Genomic DNA, 17,653 nt, shown 5'->3' on the forward strand with positions numbered 1-17,653 from the left:
TACTCGTCCCGACTTTCGTTTTGTTTTAGTTATTATTTACCATTGACATTAAATGCATATATAAATTTTTGTGTAATTCAAATACATAAGTTAATTTTAGACTATATTCATTCAAGAAATAATAATGTGTTAACATGTATGAGCTCAATGTTTTTAATTGTTTGAAGCCTATAGAAAGGTAGAATAGAGGTAAAATCAAGCGTTCTAACATAACATAATTCACCCTCAACCCCCTAAAATGTAAAATGTATTTGTGAAGAAACCCATGTATGATCTGATATAAACTACACTACATTTGATTTATATATGAAAACAAAAAAAGCACACGTGTTAATAAAGTATATGTCACATGGTTGACATTTGATGGCTTAATAAAAAATAAGGCCCATGGACCAGGAATCATGGTGTTAACAATGTAAAATTTATTATGTATGAGGTTGTTTGCAGAGTAAATATTACAACCTGTAGCATTGTAGTTCTTTGAATGAATTTTAAACATATTTCCAATACATTTTAATTTTGGACTTTGAAACCCTTTTAAGGCCAAGAGCTGGATTAGTGGTCTTGGTTTTAACAATTAGTAAAATCTACACTCTCTGGGGCTGCTTGCATAATAATTTCACAAATATATATATTCTTATATATGTGTACTTTATTCTCTATTTCGTAAGAAACTGACTGAGTCATAAACCAGGGCTAACCATTTTTTTTTACGATCGATCAATTCAATAATTCATAAAAGAAAGGTGTAACTTTAAACATTAAAATGATTTCTTTGACGATGAGCTAATAAGGTATCGGTCATTGTAAAATTAAAAACGACCCGCTGCCACCTGTGTGCCGATTGACCAATATATCATACTTGCACATAACGTCTTTGTTTTCATAACCGATGTTTGGATATTATATATATCACTAATGTGTACCTATATATTGATCACAAACATGACGATTATCAAAACATAATACATGCACAACAAGTTTTAGTAAAGATTGTCTTTCACAATACGAGCGCATAATGCTTTTGTACAGCTTGTCCTATATATAAGTAATGTGCCAAACGTCTGTGCAAAGATAATTTATGTATAACATGCATATAGAGACTGTGTACTAAATAATAACCATATTATTACATGTGCATGACGTTTGTGAAACGATTAACCGATATCTTGCGTTTACATGCACTTGATGTTTGTGTACAGATTAACGGTTATCAATATGTACGTGATGTGTTTGACTATATATAGATTGCCTAATACATAACGTGATGTTTGTCTTTATGTGTGTCTTATTAAAGATTGTTAACAGATTTTCCTGGACATTTAAAATAATATATGTATATACCGTATATAACTGATCATAACTATTGATATTATTGGAGTTTGTTTACATATTATTATATTGTGTATGTATAAATGACAGATATTTTAAATGTACATGAAATTAGTGTAATAATATACATGTAAATGATAGTGCATTTCTAAAAAAGATTAATGCAAAGAATAGATTAAGAAAAATATTATTAATGTGCATTTTATTTTTCTACGCTATTCCTCTTTTACATTTCATTATTGAACTCTAGAATATAGTTTCATAAGTAATGTGATTTGCACTTTTTAATAATTAGTTGTGACTAGATCTACTGCAATTGCGTGTATTTGTGTAAATACCTTGCAATTCTAATCCTTTCCCAACATCTATTAGGCATTCTTACTTCATCTTGTGGTTATACAAAACATTAGCAGAAAGATCTTGTTTGATTTTGATTAAACGTTTTCTTTGTGTATAACCAACTCAAATTGGTACATTGGTTTAATTTAACTATTTGAGTGATAACTTAGTTAATGTAAATTATTGATTCTTATTTGACATAGGGTACTGTTTTTTAAAGTTATTTTAGCTAAAATCTACACTAATTTTCTACCGTTTATACAAAAATGCACTAAAATGACTAAATAAGCTTAATATATACATTGCTTTACTATGCCTTACATTATACATCTGTTGGGTCTTCTAAAATACTTAACTTCAATTATTAAAAACAAAGACCTTCGAAAAAGATTTTATTTAATTACACACAGTATACCAGAATCGTATATAAATTAAATAAATGTTCATTAAAAAGATTTATATATCAAAATTATTACCTAACTTCCTTGTAAAATGCATTTTACAAGTAATCCAAGAGATTGCTTGAGCAATCAACTAAAGAACATCAAAACAAAAAATGCTTGGAAATCATCATTTTCAAATTTCCCATTGGTATCCAAAAGGAAGACAGTTGAGAATGTAGCATAAGCTACAGATATACAAGGGTTCATCCAAAAGTAATGTCACACTATGCACCGTGCTTCTTACTGGCGCTGTGTTGTATAAAATGTTTCATAAAACTTTCCCTTATCAAAATTCTAGTTTGAATTAACATTTTGATTAAATTTCGTTGAACAGTCAACGAAATATTGGTGTTTTAGCATGACATATACGTGACATCGCTGCCTCATGAATTAAATCTTTTTATAAGGTTTGTATAGTCTTTATAGTCTTCAGATGTCTACGCAAATGCCGTTTAGCTAAGGCTAGGCTCTTGCATAATGAACTATATTATAAAGCTACGTTCATGACTTCTTGAAGAGACCTCTATAAATTGATCGCACATAAAATAATCTAATATACTATTCCATCGATTACAAAAAGAGTAATTACATTATATAAAAATTATTTTTTAAAAAATGTAAAAGAATCCAATTTGTATGGTGTTATGAACTATGAAATTCTACCAGAACGCCAAAGATCTAAAGTTGGCGGCGCTAGCCTGCAGCGACTATCCATACCTCACGCTCTACAAAATATATTATCTTCAGAAATAATTATTACAATACATTGAAATTTTCAGATTTGAATTGATATAGGTCGATATCCCAGAGCACGAATTTTTGTCACTTTACGCCGATTTTTCATTATTGCATCTGTAACATTACCTTTGGATTAAACCTCGTATCAATCATAACTCTAAACTAGTATGTTTTTATTCTGTTTTTGTACATAAATCTTATGGCAACATATTGTAGAATACCGGTATATCATAAGCAAAGCTTATTTTTAGGTTTTGCAAATTGGATATCTGAATTATATACTGTTTTATGAACAATAGTTAATTGTTCTTACTGATTATCAACAGGATATGACAATATTATTCCAAGGCAATGACGTTTTAACAGCCAAGTGCCTTTAAGATTCATAGCACCGCCTTACACATTGAATTTACTTGCTAATGTCATGTACTAATGGAAGGAAGAGCGTTCAGAACACACTTGGGACAGGCCAGAGACAGAAGATCCCCTCTGTTATAGTTCTATACCAGAACTTGGGCCCTACTGGGTACACTGGCATGTTCTTGTGTAAGTTGTTTGATTGAGAACTCGACCAACAATTTCTTCAGCAAGTTCCGTTCTACGTAATAATGCCAACACGTGAACAAAAAACTGTTATTGGCCTGACCAACATCAAGCGCCTGCATGCTCTCCGTGGAGCTTTTTGGTCCTGCAAACAACTGTCTACATGTCTATCTTCAAAATCAAGTGTTTTCCGTTTGTATGTAAACAGACTGCACACTCCCCACAAAGCTGCTGCATGTGCCCTGACAAAAGTAGTTCCTGTAAAAATGACCGTCATCTAACAAAATACATGATCTATCTTTCGCAGTGGTAAAAATATTTTCAAATCTGAGTTAAGAAAATGTAAAAATCCAGTGAAGGATAAAAATTATTTAAAATTTACAGGTGAAAATATATAGTTACATGATTAGCATAATAAGTGATTTATAATATATGTTGATTATGAACACTTTTGGTTATCACCACATTTTATATAGATAATGTTTATTAACAGATGTATAAACTTTGATAAGCATACGTTGATTACAGTTAACAACCGTTAAATATGATTTTAAATCAATTTAAGGAGGCTGGGGGGGGGGGGGGGGGTCGAAATATAATGTAATATAAAACCATCAGAATTATTTGAAAATTTTATATGCAATTTCTGATGCTATTAACTACTATTTGATAAAGACAAATTTCATATATTTTAATATAAAATTTTATCATTTCCTACTATTTTTATATGGAGCTCTCCTTTTAAAGGAGATCAATATTGTCTAAAATGGCAGCCACCCCCAGCCCCTTTAATATTCATTCAATCAGCACAATCTATTGTGAAACGTTTTAATCACTTTCGACTATGACCTGAAAGGACGGTTTCAGATTTTTTTTGTCTAGTAAGTAAATCAACAAAATGAGAATTACAGGTCCTACAATGAACAAATAAACGTTTTTGACCAAAGTTCATTTCAAATTCTCGAAATTCGAGATTCAATATCTAAATTAACCAATCAAATCATGGATCTGAAACCTGTAACCTAGCAACATTAAGCTGTTCTATATAAAGATCATTCGTACATGCTCTTTCCTACAAATAAATGTCTTAATAGCTCGTATATAGTGGTTATAAAATGGTTAAATTAACATTGATGAATTAACCCCACACAGTATAAACAATTAAAATAGAGATAACACTGTTGGCTTTGCGAATCTAAGTGGTTTTCTTTGCCCTGTATGTATTTTCCCCCGAACAATTTTAACCCGAAGTGTATTCGCCCCAACTGTGTAAAAATCGGCTCGCGAAGAAAGATCTGTTTAATCTAAATAATTAAAACTGAGTATGGTTTTAGCTATGAAACGAAACTCAATGAAATAATCGACATGTCAAACTATAGGTTATGATAAAGTTTTAAACCAAAGAAGATATGATTTACAACCTCAACGACAACAATCCAGATAGTTTATTGTAGGGTATGGCAATGCCATTGTCGATGAAAGAGAGAGAGAGAGAGAGAGAGAGAGAGAGAGAGAGAGAGAGAGAGAGAGAGAGAGAGAGAGAGAGAGTTCTGTAGTGTCAAATTCAATTTTGATTTAGAATTTGAAATTGATTTGATTTGATTTGATACAAGCATATATAGACAATAATTAAGCCTCTAAAAGGAGAACAGAGAGGAGGTAGCTAGGGTAGGGCAGACCAACTAGCAAGCTTTAATTTTAACGGTGTTAGCGCACCTGTGATTTACATCGACTCTTTCTCTCTCTCTCTCTCTCTCTCTCTCTCTCTCTCTCTCTCTCTCTCTCTCTCTCTCTCATCACCTAGCATTTCCTTTTCCGTGAGGGGGTTTGGGGTATTTATGATGTCTTACATTAGCTAGCGAAATGACAAAAAAAACCATGGAATTTTCTTTAAATTGTGTGCGGATGTTTTCAGTATATACATTTCAAGAGGGGGGGGGGAGCTATATAGTCCTAATTAATTTGTCAGTAATTCTTTCCCCACTTTTTTTTCTCTTCGTTTTCCAGGGTTTTTTTTAATTTGGCTCGGCAAATTAATATAAAAGTTTCTGTGTAGCTCGATAACGATGCAATGTAGATAAATTATAAGTAGTTTTACTTTCGATAAACAGGTACATATCCGTACTTGATTTTTTATTTGACTCTTATAATCGGATTTAATATTCCAATAAATATAGGATAGGAAAGAGTAGACGGGACTTTTTTGCGCATATCCTACTGTACTATTCATTCAACATAAAACATAAACACATTTTAGCAAATAAAACGACAATTGTTTCATTTTTTTATGGGGAGGGAGGTGGTGCCGGTAAAGGACATGTATTGCTTGTGGCAGTTGTGCTATACTCTCATTTTTATAATAGGTAATACTTTATATTGATATAAAATGAAAGTTTCCAATTACACTGTACATAGCTTCTATCATGCATTTTAACCCGTGCGAGAGTTTAAAACAATTTTAAAGCATTTAATTTAATTCAATCGATCATTTTTGGAATTTATTTTTCTGGATCCCCGCCTGATACGTCCGCCTCATTGTATATTAGAATTACATGTACATTGACCATATGTACACATTAACTTAACCGGCTATGTGACGATAACATTTTTTATCAATGTTTTTGCAGGAGAGGTAACAAATAACAGCCTATTTGTTGGTTTTTGCACTGATTATTTGAGATAATTTGCCGCCATCTTTTATGCATTCCACACACCACTCACAGTTTCTTTATTTGGTGTTCTGTGTATGGCGACAAATATTGGTAAATTTGCACCACTCGCCCCTTGTAGCTTCACCCTAATTACATTTTCTCTGGCTAACTGTAAAGTAATAGTATATTAAATACACATAGGTATCTTTGTTTGCAGTGCTTATTTACATCTTTAGAGATTTACTTATAAACAAAGTAAACATTTGTATGATTTATATGTAATTATTGTCAATTTTGGTGCGGGGGGGGGGGGTAGGAAACTACAGAGAAACATAACTTGGCTGTGATACATATGCTTGTCTATACCTTCTATCTTTCTTGTTGATATATCAATGAATGAATTATAACGAAATATATGTACAACAATTAATTTTGAAATATTCATGCACAATCAAATTTTTAAAAAGTTTTACTGTTCTCTGCACAAGGAATGGGCAATGTGAACAAATTGGCACCCTATCATCCCTACCTTTAATTGTAGAGAGTAGGTATCCTTCTATATTAAAAACAATTCCAAAAGTAAGACTCATAATAAGTTGTTTACTGAGAAAAGGAAAAAAATTGTATTAATTAATAATTCCGTATAATGTGATAATATCTCAATGATTTGTTTATCATCATAGTACTAGTGTATGACTGTATTCAAACATAAAAACGATAAGTAATGCTTATATTCATTGGTGAAACCGGACTGATTATTTATAATTAGATTATTTAGATACATGTACTAATCTTCATGCGCGGATTTAGAAAGGAGGGGGTCAGGGGATTTGGACCCCCCTCCTCGGGAAAATTGGAGCTTATTAAATTTACATAGTAAAATAATTCTCCAGCAGAAAAAATTAGCTACGGTTATGAAGTTCTCTATCATAACCGTATTTTTATACAAAAGGGGTGAATAAATCCGGGTTTTAAACTATTACTGGTGGTGAAATATCCCTGGGTTAAAACGCATCAGGTGGAAATGCACCAGGGCAAACAAAATCACTTAGATCCGCGAAGCACACTGCATTATTACTAGTCTACTTAGATATTCTGTGTAAAAGTAAATACAGACAATTACATGGTTAGGTGGGGAGAAGTGAACATAACATTTTTTGTATATAAGAGCATGCACGGATGATTTTTATTTAGAACAGTTTGGTGTCGCTAGGATACATATTTTTAGATCCTTGATTTGATTGGTTAATTTAGATATTGAATCTCGAATTTCAAATCTTGAATCTCGTATTTCAAATCCTGTATTTTGAATCTCGTATTTTGAATCTCGAATCTCGAATGATCCTTCTCGGATTTTGTAGATGGGAGTATTATCATCAGCATAACCTATAATATGTAATATAATATAATATAATATATATAATATATTATAATATGATATAATATATATGATATGATATGATTTGATATCATATCATATCATATCAATATATATATATATATATATATATATATATATATATATATATATATATATATATATATATATATATATATATATATATATATATATATTGTAACATAAAAAATGGTAAATGAAAATGGGTGATGAGTACCGAGAGACACTCTGAAGTCGCAAACGCCCGATTCTTTGACTGTTCCGAGTATTTCAGATCACGTGATCAAAGGGTATAAATACGAGATGCCGTGAGTCAGCAGTCAGTCGCAGTGTAGACGCTGAAGTGAATACTTCCAGGTAAGCTTATTGTTTGTAAGTCAATATTGCTCAGCGATTTGCAGAACAATAATACTGGCGTATAGAAGCAACTTGTCTTCGTGAGCGTTGCTTGTTAGATTCAGCGGGTAGACATTAGTTATCAGTTACGAGGGTGCTTCATAGGGTTGCTTTGAAGTGACCGATAGAAGCGACGGGTTGTTTGAAGCGACCGATATAAGCGACGGGTCGTTTGAAGTGACTGGTATAAGCGACGGGGTGTGTCGGAGCGACGCATAGAGTTCGGCTACGGCCCATACATTCAAATATTTATAATTAAGTGAGTTTTGAATCAATAAACGCTAGGCAAGCGATAAGGAAAATTATTATATATCTTAAACGATTATCATAAAAATCAAACACCTCAGCAAGGTATTTGAGGGGACCCATTATAAAAATTAGCGTGTTTAGGCAGACACGTTACTATATATATATATATATATATATATATATATATATATATATATATATATATATATATATATATATATATATATATATCCTCCTAAGTTCCACTACATGATATCAGAGACAGACGCACATTGCAAACGTATGTCGATAGATTACAAGGATGCTCAATGTTTTTATTGAAATATATACGCACTAATGGAACGCTAACTCTTTGCTTGCCGCCTGCCTTCATAATTGTCGTGAATAAAGTTATAATACGTAAAACCTCTTACACTTAAAATAACATAAGTAAATAAGGAATATATTTCTTTAGAAAAATAAGAACAGACTGAAAATAAAGCAAAGGACATTAAAAGGTATTTCAAGTTTTTAAATAATTTTATTACACAACATACATAATAAAGCCAAAAACGCAGATCATCAGATCATCAGACAAAAAGTTTCGGACAGAAGCTTTATTAATTATTCAGTTTATTTTCTGCATAAGTCAAAGCAAGTACCAACTATTTACGCAATGTATTTTACTAAATATATTTAATGACCTTGATATCTCCAGTAGTGTACTCGGCAACAAACAAGTTGTCAAGTGTATCAACGCACATACCGGTAGGATCATCGAACATTATGTTATCAATATGACGCAAGAACTGTCCATCCTGATCCAGAATGTGGATACAGAGATTGCCACAATCTGCTACCAATATCTGACTCTGACTGTTTGTTGTGATGCCACGAGGAATAAACGGATTCTCCTTTGATGGATGACCGGTGTAACGGAATCGGAGTTTCCCAGCCTGACTAACAACAACCACTGCACCGGCTGCACGGTCAGCCACGCATATATTTAGGTTTCTGTTTTCTGCTATGAATTTTATTTTGTAAGCCTCTGAGTACAGAGGTTTACCGTCCTTATCATATTGAATCGTTTGTTTCTCAACTGAGCCTGAGTATCGAACAACTTTGTATTGAGGTTTGTCCTCATCCCACATCACAACCAAAAGATCATCGGAGGAAGTGACACAAAGATACAGGGGTATCCATCCCTGTAGAGTAATTATTTCTTTAATCTGACCATTCACTACTTTATTTACAGTGCGCAATTTATAATCACTAAACAGTAAACAACCATCACGTGTTACTGCTTTATCACTAGGATATTCTTCAGACTTTGTTTTGATTGCATTGATTGAGTTACCTTTAATGTTGAAGCATTTTATTTCGCTAACTTGAGCAGACGCCCAAATTTCTTGTTCGCTGTAAAAGGAAACATTTTTGAGATTGGTATACCCTGTGTTAAACTTGTTGATGATCACTGGTGTATCCAACAGTTCTCTGGAGGACCCCCTTTGTTTCCTCAAGGTGTAGCCATTTTCATTTGTGGTAGATGTTAGAGGTTTAATGGATCCAATCAATTTTTTAGCTTCTATTCTATCCACTGGTCTCGGACAAAATGTAGGCATTGTCACATGAATTTTTGGAGGAAGTTTACCAAATTCGTTGTTTCTTGAACTGTATTCTATGATTCTAGACACGACATTGGATTCCCTCTGTAGGTCCTTCAAAGTTGATAAGTTTTCCTTTATCATAGTCTCTATTTGTTTTATCTCTTTTAAATGCTTCACCAAGATGCCCCGATGGCTTACTTTGATCTCGTTTATTTCGTTCTTCATTTGTTCGATAGCTCTATCAATTTCTTTATGCCATTCCTCTCCTTGTTTGGACATTATTATTATAATTTTTCCATACTCTCCATCTAGGCTGACAATCTGGCTCTCCAATGATTTTCTTATTTCTTCATATGTTGGAGAAATTACATTTTCTATTTCTTCTGTATCTTTTTTAATGTTTTCTTTCTTCGAATTGTAGCTGTCTTCTAAGTCTACTACATTATGATCTTTGTGTTCTTTTAATATCAAGCATTTGGCGCAAATAGAATTGTTACATGACATGCATTGCAGTTTGCATGTTTCTTTCGAATGTTTCTTACAATTTGGAAAAATCAGGGTGGATTTTCGTTGCTTGAATGGGACAATTTTATGTTTGTCATATTCATCTGAGATGTGTTCTCCTATACATAGCTTGCATAGTTTGACATGACAGAAGTCACAATAATTCTGTACAACGTTATCTGTACAAAAGTCACACCGTACCACGTCCTGGAAACTGAGATCAGGATCCATCTAATCAACAACAGAGTGTACATGTAATACAGCATTTATCTGTGCATCAAAATACGTTAGCTTCCAATTTATTTTAATATAGTTTTTTCTGTTATCTTAGCTTTTGAATATATACTCTAAATGAAAATAAATGAAAGACAGTGTTTACCTTGTTGGATAAAATGGCGGATCGTGGTCACCCACTACCAAGTCAGCTGACAGGAAATTCCATATAATGTAAATTGAATTTCTTATGTTAATAAATTTCTTCTACTGATATTATGTTATTAAATAAATAAGTTATCCCTCCATCTCGATAAAACCAGTAATAAAATTTTGTAAAGAATTTTTGACACCTGGGACAGTAATATATCATAACTGGAAAAACCCAATTGTCCTGACTTTAGTTTTGTGATGTATTTACGTTTAAATATTCAATGCATGCATGTGCATTGATAAGTGTTCATGATCTTTAAAGTTACTGTACATTAGTTAATATTCAGACTATGCTCATTCAACAAATACGATGTGTGAAAATGTATAAGCGCTCATTGATTTAAGTTATTTTAGAATTACTGGGAGGGGGGGGGGGGTAAAACTCAATAAAATATTTCCTTCCACTCCGTATAATTTCCTCTATTTCTTACGAAAAATGATTGTAATTCACAATTGTATAGTATCTGACAGGACTGAAATCTACAGGATCCAGTGCTACGATTGGTCGAAACCTTCAACGACCTAAAAAAAATCACGGACTGAACGAAAAATCATGATCTTAGACTCAAATTCCCATATAAGACGTTATTAGATATTTCTTTTTTTATTATGTAAACATACTGATGTACATTAAACAACAATTTAGTTACTTTTATTAACAGTTTACGATCAATTCATAATTTTTTAAAAAGACAAATGTAAATATAATATCATACATTGGTATTATTAAGGCACATCTGTAGAAAAACTATATGTGCATATATTAATGATGAAAGGTAATCTATACTCAAATTTCCTGTGCATTCCACATGTATTACATTGGGAAATCTGTTAACAATCGTTAAGTGTGTACTAGTACAATATTGGACAATTTGTGCACATCCTTTATTTACATATATTACGTATTGGTCAATATTTAGGTGCATAATTGTCATAAATATATACTATATATACATATAAATATCGATACATACTTATCTTATTAGGTTGTATGTCATAAGCTCTCAACACACCATCATGTTTGTCTAAGTAGCGTAGTAAACAATGCGCTGCGACCCGAGTTCGATCCCCGTGATCGACAGTGGTTGTATGTTACAGGGTATGGCGGTTGCCTGCTTGGACACGTGGGTTCTCTCCGGGTACTCCGGCTTCTTCCCACACCAATGACCCCTCGCTCTAACATCCGTGCCAACGAGAGATAATAATATAAGTTGTAGAAATTGCTTATCAATCATTGTAGAATAAATAAAGTTCAGTTTAGTTCATGTTTGTCGATCTGTACAAAGACGCCAAATACACTGTACATGTACCATATTGGAAAATATGTACATGGATATCGTGTACATGTATTATATTAGACAATCTGTACATAGATACCCGGTAGTATGCACATTTAAGTTTTCAACTCCAATTAATGAAAAGCTTTAATTTGCAAAAAAAAAATATTCAATTACATACAGTTTACCACAATTACCATAATTATATATCAAAAAAATAACTTAATATTTGAAAGATAAAAATATCAAAATGAATACATAACTTCACTGGGTAATGTATATCACAGTTAATCCAAGAAAATTATTAGATTTCATTCAACAATCAATTAAAGTACAACAAAACAAAAATCCTTGGAAATGATCACTTCCAAATTGCACATTGGTATTCATAAGGTAAACAGTTGAGCATGTAGCATAAACTACATATAACAATACATATTATTCATTATATTTCAATAGTATACTTGGTATGCAGTCTCTGTACATAAATGTAGAATCTAATGGCAACATTCTGTAGAATACCGGTATAACATGACATGATATCAGCTAAGCTTGCCTTTAGGTTTTGCAAACTGGATACATGGAACATATTTGCATTTTTTTCTAGCAAGGCGGATCCTGGTCCCCCGTGATACAGCGAGCAAGGCCAAAGAAAGACGAACACGGTCACATAGAAAGATATTTTTATCTCGTAATAAGGAGAAAAGATCTCGTTCTCACGAGTGAATCATTTCATAACGAGAAAATTACAAGATCTTTTTTCGTAATAACGAAATAAGATCACTTCTCGTTTTACGTGATCAAAATATTTTTTGTGTGGTCCCATTCGTCTTTCGTATAACATACATAACGCTGCCCAAAAATATAAAAAGGTTAATTCTGTCTGGTTTAAAAAAACCTATTCATTTCTGCAAAAAATTATTGTCATTTTTTAGATGTTCATGGGAAACAAATTTCAAACTGCCATAAAAGTATCGGTATATATTTGTAATAAATTACTTTATACAGTTAGTTTAGCTCCGTGATTAATATTAATTATTCATGAAAACTCTTGATGCACTGTAGATTACTAATTAAACACGAGGAATTAATATTCGCGTAAAATCGCAAAAGGCACATCTCGCGGGTTCTAAAATCTCGCTTTTATGACAGATGTAAACTAAAGAAACTATGCTTAAAATCTGGTGTTCGCAATTTCATATTCTCGCGATTTGATGCAAAACGGTTGAATTGCAGAATTAAGCACTCGCGAAAAATAATGAATCTACAGTATACCACTTTTGTCTCTATATGAGTCTTAATCAGATCTACTTCGATTTCTTGCAAATTGTTTAGTGTTTAACAATCAATCAAAAACAAGTAAATATATCTATATAGTTTTCTAAACATTTTTGAAAGCTAACTTACCATTCTTTTAAGCAAATGCTATTATACCCGCCTCGACATCGAAACAACTCTTTATAGGGGGGGGGCACGTTATCTTAATAATTATGTTGTTTTATAAATCAAATCTCTAAATTTACTGCGTTGTATATTATCAAATATATTCTGAACAAAACCATCATTTTAGATAGTACATAACAGTTAAAGGGGCATGGTCCCGATTTTGGTCAAATTTTATTTTTCTGTTATGATTATTTGCAATGCTTGAGGAATGCATTTCTAATGATCAAATGAAATTTGGGTGCCAGTCGTTGAGTTTTAAGCAAGATACAGGGCTCACAATTCTTCGCCATGTAAACAAGGCTCGTCCCCTGTTTTTGTTTACATATGTTCAATATACCGGTAAAAAAAATGTCAAGCTAGTTTGTCTATCTTATTATTCATTTTAAGCATAAATAAACAGTTCCTAACGATTAATACATTTATTTTAGGTATAAAGCTGGAATTTTCACTTCAACATTCGAAATGTAAACAAACGCTTTGTTTACATAAAATTGTAAGTTCTGTAACTCGCTTATAACACATCAAATGACACTCAAATTTTGGTTGCTTATTAAAAATGCCTTACTAAAGCATTGTAAACATTAAAATCCAAAAACTAGTTTTTGACCAAAATCGGGACCATGCCCCTTTAATGCATCAAACCAGGGCAACTTTATACATAATTTATAAAGTGAATATGAGATTTCCTGTGACTAAGCATAAAACAAAGAAGAAATATAGAAACTATTTAATACTTTTAATACAGTATGCTAAAGTTTGCATAAGTTTCACAATATAGCATGATTGATTTAAATATAAAGCAAACATAAATCAGACAAGAACTGGAGAGAAAAAGATACATTTAATCTAGCTCCCATTAACAGACGTGATACAGGTCGATCGAGTACCAACTATTTACACACGGTGGATCACTTGAGGTATTTGATGACCTTCACATCCCCAGCGCTGTACTCGGCAACAAACAAGTTGTCAAGATACCGTTAGGGTCATCCAGCACTATGTTATCAATGTAACGCAAAAATTGTCCGTCCTGATCAAGAATGTGGATACAGAGTTTGCCACCGTTTGCTATCAAGATCTGACTTTGACTGTTTGTTGTGATACCACGAGGAAAAAACGGTTTCTCCTTTAACTTGATGGAATGGCCGGTGTAACGGAATCGGAGTTTACCAGCCTGATCAACAACTACCACAGCACCAGCTGCACGGTCAGCCAAGCATATATCTAAGTTTCGGTTTTCTGTGATGTTTTTTATTTCATAATCCCCAGAGTACAGGGGTTTACCGTCCTCATCAAATTGAATTGTTTGTTTCTCAACTGAGCCATGTTTCAATACACAATTAATAACGCTTTCACAAAAGAATCTTTCAGATTTTGATTTTAAAATCGCTTTCTTTTTATAATTGTGAAACTAAGTAGGTAGTATTTGGTAGCTGCATGAAACTGTAAGGACCTTTATCTAAAAACTCTTACTCATGTTCGGTTAAGATAATTAAACAAAAAACAAACAAAATATTCCTGAAAATATGAACATGAAAAAGACAATGACTGTGGTGAAAATTGGATGGATGTCAGCTGATTTAGATTTCAAGGATTTTCTAGGTCTGGATGACCAAACTTGCCTAAAATGTATAAATGTATTAATATCAATTGATTGTGATTTCGTGGAAAGGGTCACGAAAAAAATACATGTTTTTAGGATAGAAATCTGTAAATAATGAACTATGATGTATTTTCAGTTTTACAATTCTCTACTCTTTGTTTTCTTAAAGATGGAGATGAAACAAAGCAGAATTTTCCGACATGAAAAAGCAACATTTGCACCGACTGAATGCACACTTTTGTGTTAAGAAGCGTTCCTTGATTGTATATTAAGCGTAAACAATTGAATGTTTGAGCTTATTGGAAGTAACTAGTATCCTTTGTGTAACAAAGGGCCACGATCTGTAAACATGTATAAAATTAATGCAATAAATTACATATAATAAACATGTGTATAAGACTGTATATATCGTATGAAATAACAGTCATATGATTGTTAATTGATGACATAAATTAAAAGAGGTAGCCTAACAATAACTTTTTTTTACAAATAAGTCTGGTATTTAGCTTTTATATGTAGGATTTAATACTATTCTCATTTTAATACCTAACGTCAATGTTGCTAGTTATGAGTTACCGGAAACTACAATAAATTCAATAGTTTTAAATACCAATTTAAAACGTATTTTGTACGTATATATTCGTTTAATTTTCCATTTAAAATCTGAATTATGAATGTTCACAATAAATAAATTAAGAATTTTTTTTATATAATTTGAATTTGTTGTTTGTTTTATATATACAGCAACAATGATATAATTATACCATAAATATTTTTTTCATTATGTAAAAAAGTGTGCCTACATATTTCTCATAAAACAGGTGTTACACATCAAATGACACTTTTACATGCATTTAAAAATAATGCGTCTAATATGAATTTGTACAGAAATTAAAACATGGATCACTTCAAAACTCTGAAAATAAAGTAGCATCATCTCTTAATATATTACAGTAAGTACTAGTGCACGCATAGAGTAAAAATAACTTACATCAAATATGACTAAAGAACATAAAACACATTGAAGTCATTTCAATAAATTAAGGTAACACAGCGTACCAACTTTTAACACATGGTCGTTCACTTAAGATATTTGATGACCTTAACATCTCCAGTTTTGTACTCGGCGACGAATAAGTTATCAAGTGTGTCAACAGACAGTCCACAAGGTTCATTAATTATGTCATTAATAAAACGCAAGAACTGGCCATCCTGATCCAGAATGTGGATACAGAGATTGCCACAATCTGCTACCAATATCTGACTCTGACTGTTTGTTGTGATGCCACGAGGAAGGAACGAATTCTCCTTAGATGGATGACCGGTGTAACGGAATCGGAGTTTCCCAGCCTGACTAACAATTACCACTGCACCGGCTGCACGGTCAGCCATGCATATATCTAGGTTGCTATTTTCTGCAATGTATTTTACTTTGAAACTCCTGAGTAAAAAGGTTTACCATTTTTGTCATAAAAAATTGTTTGTTTCACAACTGAGCCTGAGTATCGAACAACTTTGCAATAAGTTTTGTCATCATCACACATTACTAGCAGAAGATCACCGGAGGACGTCACACAAAGATTACAGGGTATCCATCCCTGTAGAGTGATTATTTCTTCTATCTGACCATTCACTACCTTATTTACAGTGCGCAATTCACAATCAATAAACAGTAAACAACCATCACTTGTTACTGCTGTATCACTAGGATCTTTTCCAGACTTTGTTTTAATTGCATTGATAACGTTTCCATCAATGTTGAAGCATTTTATTTCGCTAACTTCAGCATGCGTCCATATTTCTTGTTCGCTGTAAAAGGAAACATTTTTGAGATTGGCATACCCAGTGTTTAACGTGTTGATGAACACTGGTGTATCCAAAACTTCTCTGGATGACCCCTTTTGTTTCTTCAACGTGTAGCCATTTTCATCTGTGGTAGAGGTTAGAGGTTTGATGGATCCAATCAATTTTTCAGCTTCTTTTCTATAAACTGGCTTCGGACAAAATGTAGGCACTGTCACATGAATTTTTGGAGGAAGTTTACCAAATTCGTTGTTTCTTGAACTGTATTCTATGATTGTAGACACAACATTGGATTCCCTCTGTAGGTCCTTCAAAGTTGATAAGTTTTTTTTATCATGAACTCTATCTGTTTCATCTCTTTTAAATGCTTCATCAAGATGTCCGGATGGCTTACTTTGATCTCGTTTATTTCCTTCCTCATTTGTCCGATACCTCTATCAATTTCTTTATGCCATTCCTCTCCTTGTTTGGACACTATTGTGGTAATTTTTTCATACTCTCCATCTAGGCTGGCAATCTGGCTCTCCAAAGCTTTCCTTATTTCTTCATATGTTGGAGAAATAACATTTTCTATTTCTGCTGTATCTTTTTTAATGTTTTCTTTCTTCGAATTGTAGCTGTCTTCTAAGTCTACTACATTATGACATTTGTGTTCTTTTAATATCAAGCATTTGGCGCAAATAGAATTGTTACATGACATGTATTGCAGTTTGCATGTTTCCTTGGAATGTTTTTTACAAATTGGAAAAATCAGGGTGGATTCTCGTTGCTGGAATGGGACAATTTTATGTTTGTCATATTCATCTGAGATGTGCTCTCCTATACATAGCTTACATAGTTTGACATGACAGAAGTCACAATAATTCTGTACAACGTTATCCTTACAAAAGTCACACCGTACCACGTCCTGGGCACTGA

The 17,653-nt window shown here is 32.6% G+C and overlaps 1 protein-coding gene and 1 pseudogene across 1 annotated transcript; both read right to left on the reverse strand.

Annotated features, from left to right (window-relative positions):
- Positions 1–8,651: 8,651 nt before the first annotated feature.
- Positions 8,652–10,714, reverse strand: LOC128160139 (uncharacterized). The gene is made up of 2 exons (XM_052823415.1): positions 10,560–10,714; positions 8,652–10,411 (listed from the first exon to the last, which is right to left on the reverse strand). The coding sequence occupies exon 2, from the start codon at positions 10,409–10,411 to the stop codon at positions 8,756–8,758; it is 1,656 nt and encodes a 551-aa protein (XP_052679375.1). The 5' UTR covers positions 10,560–10,714; the 3' UTR covers positions 8,652–8,755.
- Positions 10,715–14,103: 3,389 nt separating this feature from the next.
- On the reverse strand, positions 14,104–17,150 carry LOC128157667 (tripartite motif-containing protein 2-like; annotated as a pseudogene).
- Between the last annotated feature and the right edge of the window lie 503 nt (positions 17,151–17,653).

The sequence above is a fragment of the Crassostrea angulata genome, chromosome 8 (genome assembly GCF_025612915.1).
Source record: "Crassostrea angulata isolate pt1a10 chromosome 8, ASM2561291v2, whole genome shotgun sequence".
Classification (NCBI taxonomy): domain Eukaryota; kingdom Metazoa; phylum Mollusca; class Bivalvia; order Ostreida; family Ostreidae; genus Magallana; species Magallana angulata.

Excerpts from the sequence above, each read along its gene's own strand:
- LOC128160139 (XM_052823415.1), bottom strand. The coding sequence starts at position 10,411 with ATGGATCCTGATCTCAGTTTCCAGGACGTGGTACGGTGTGACTTTTGT.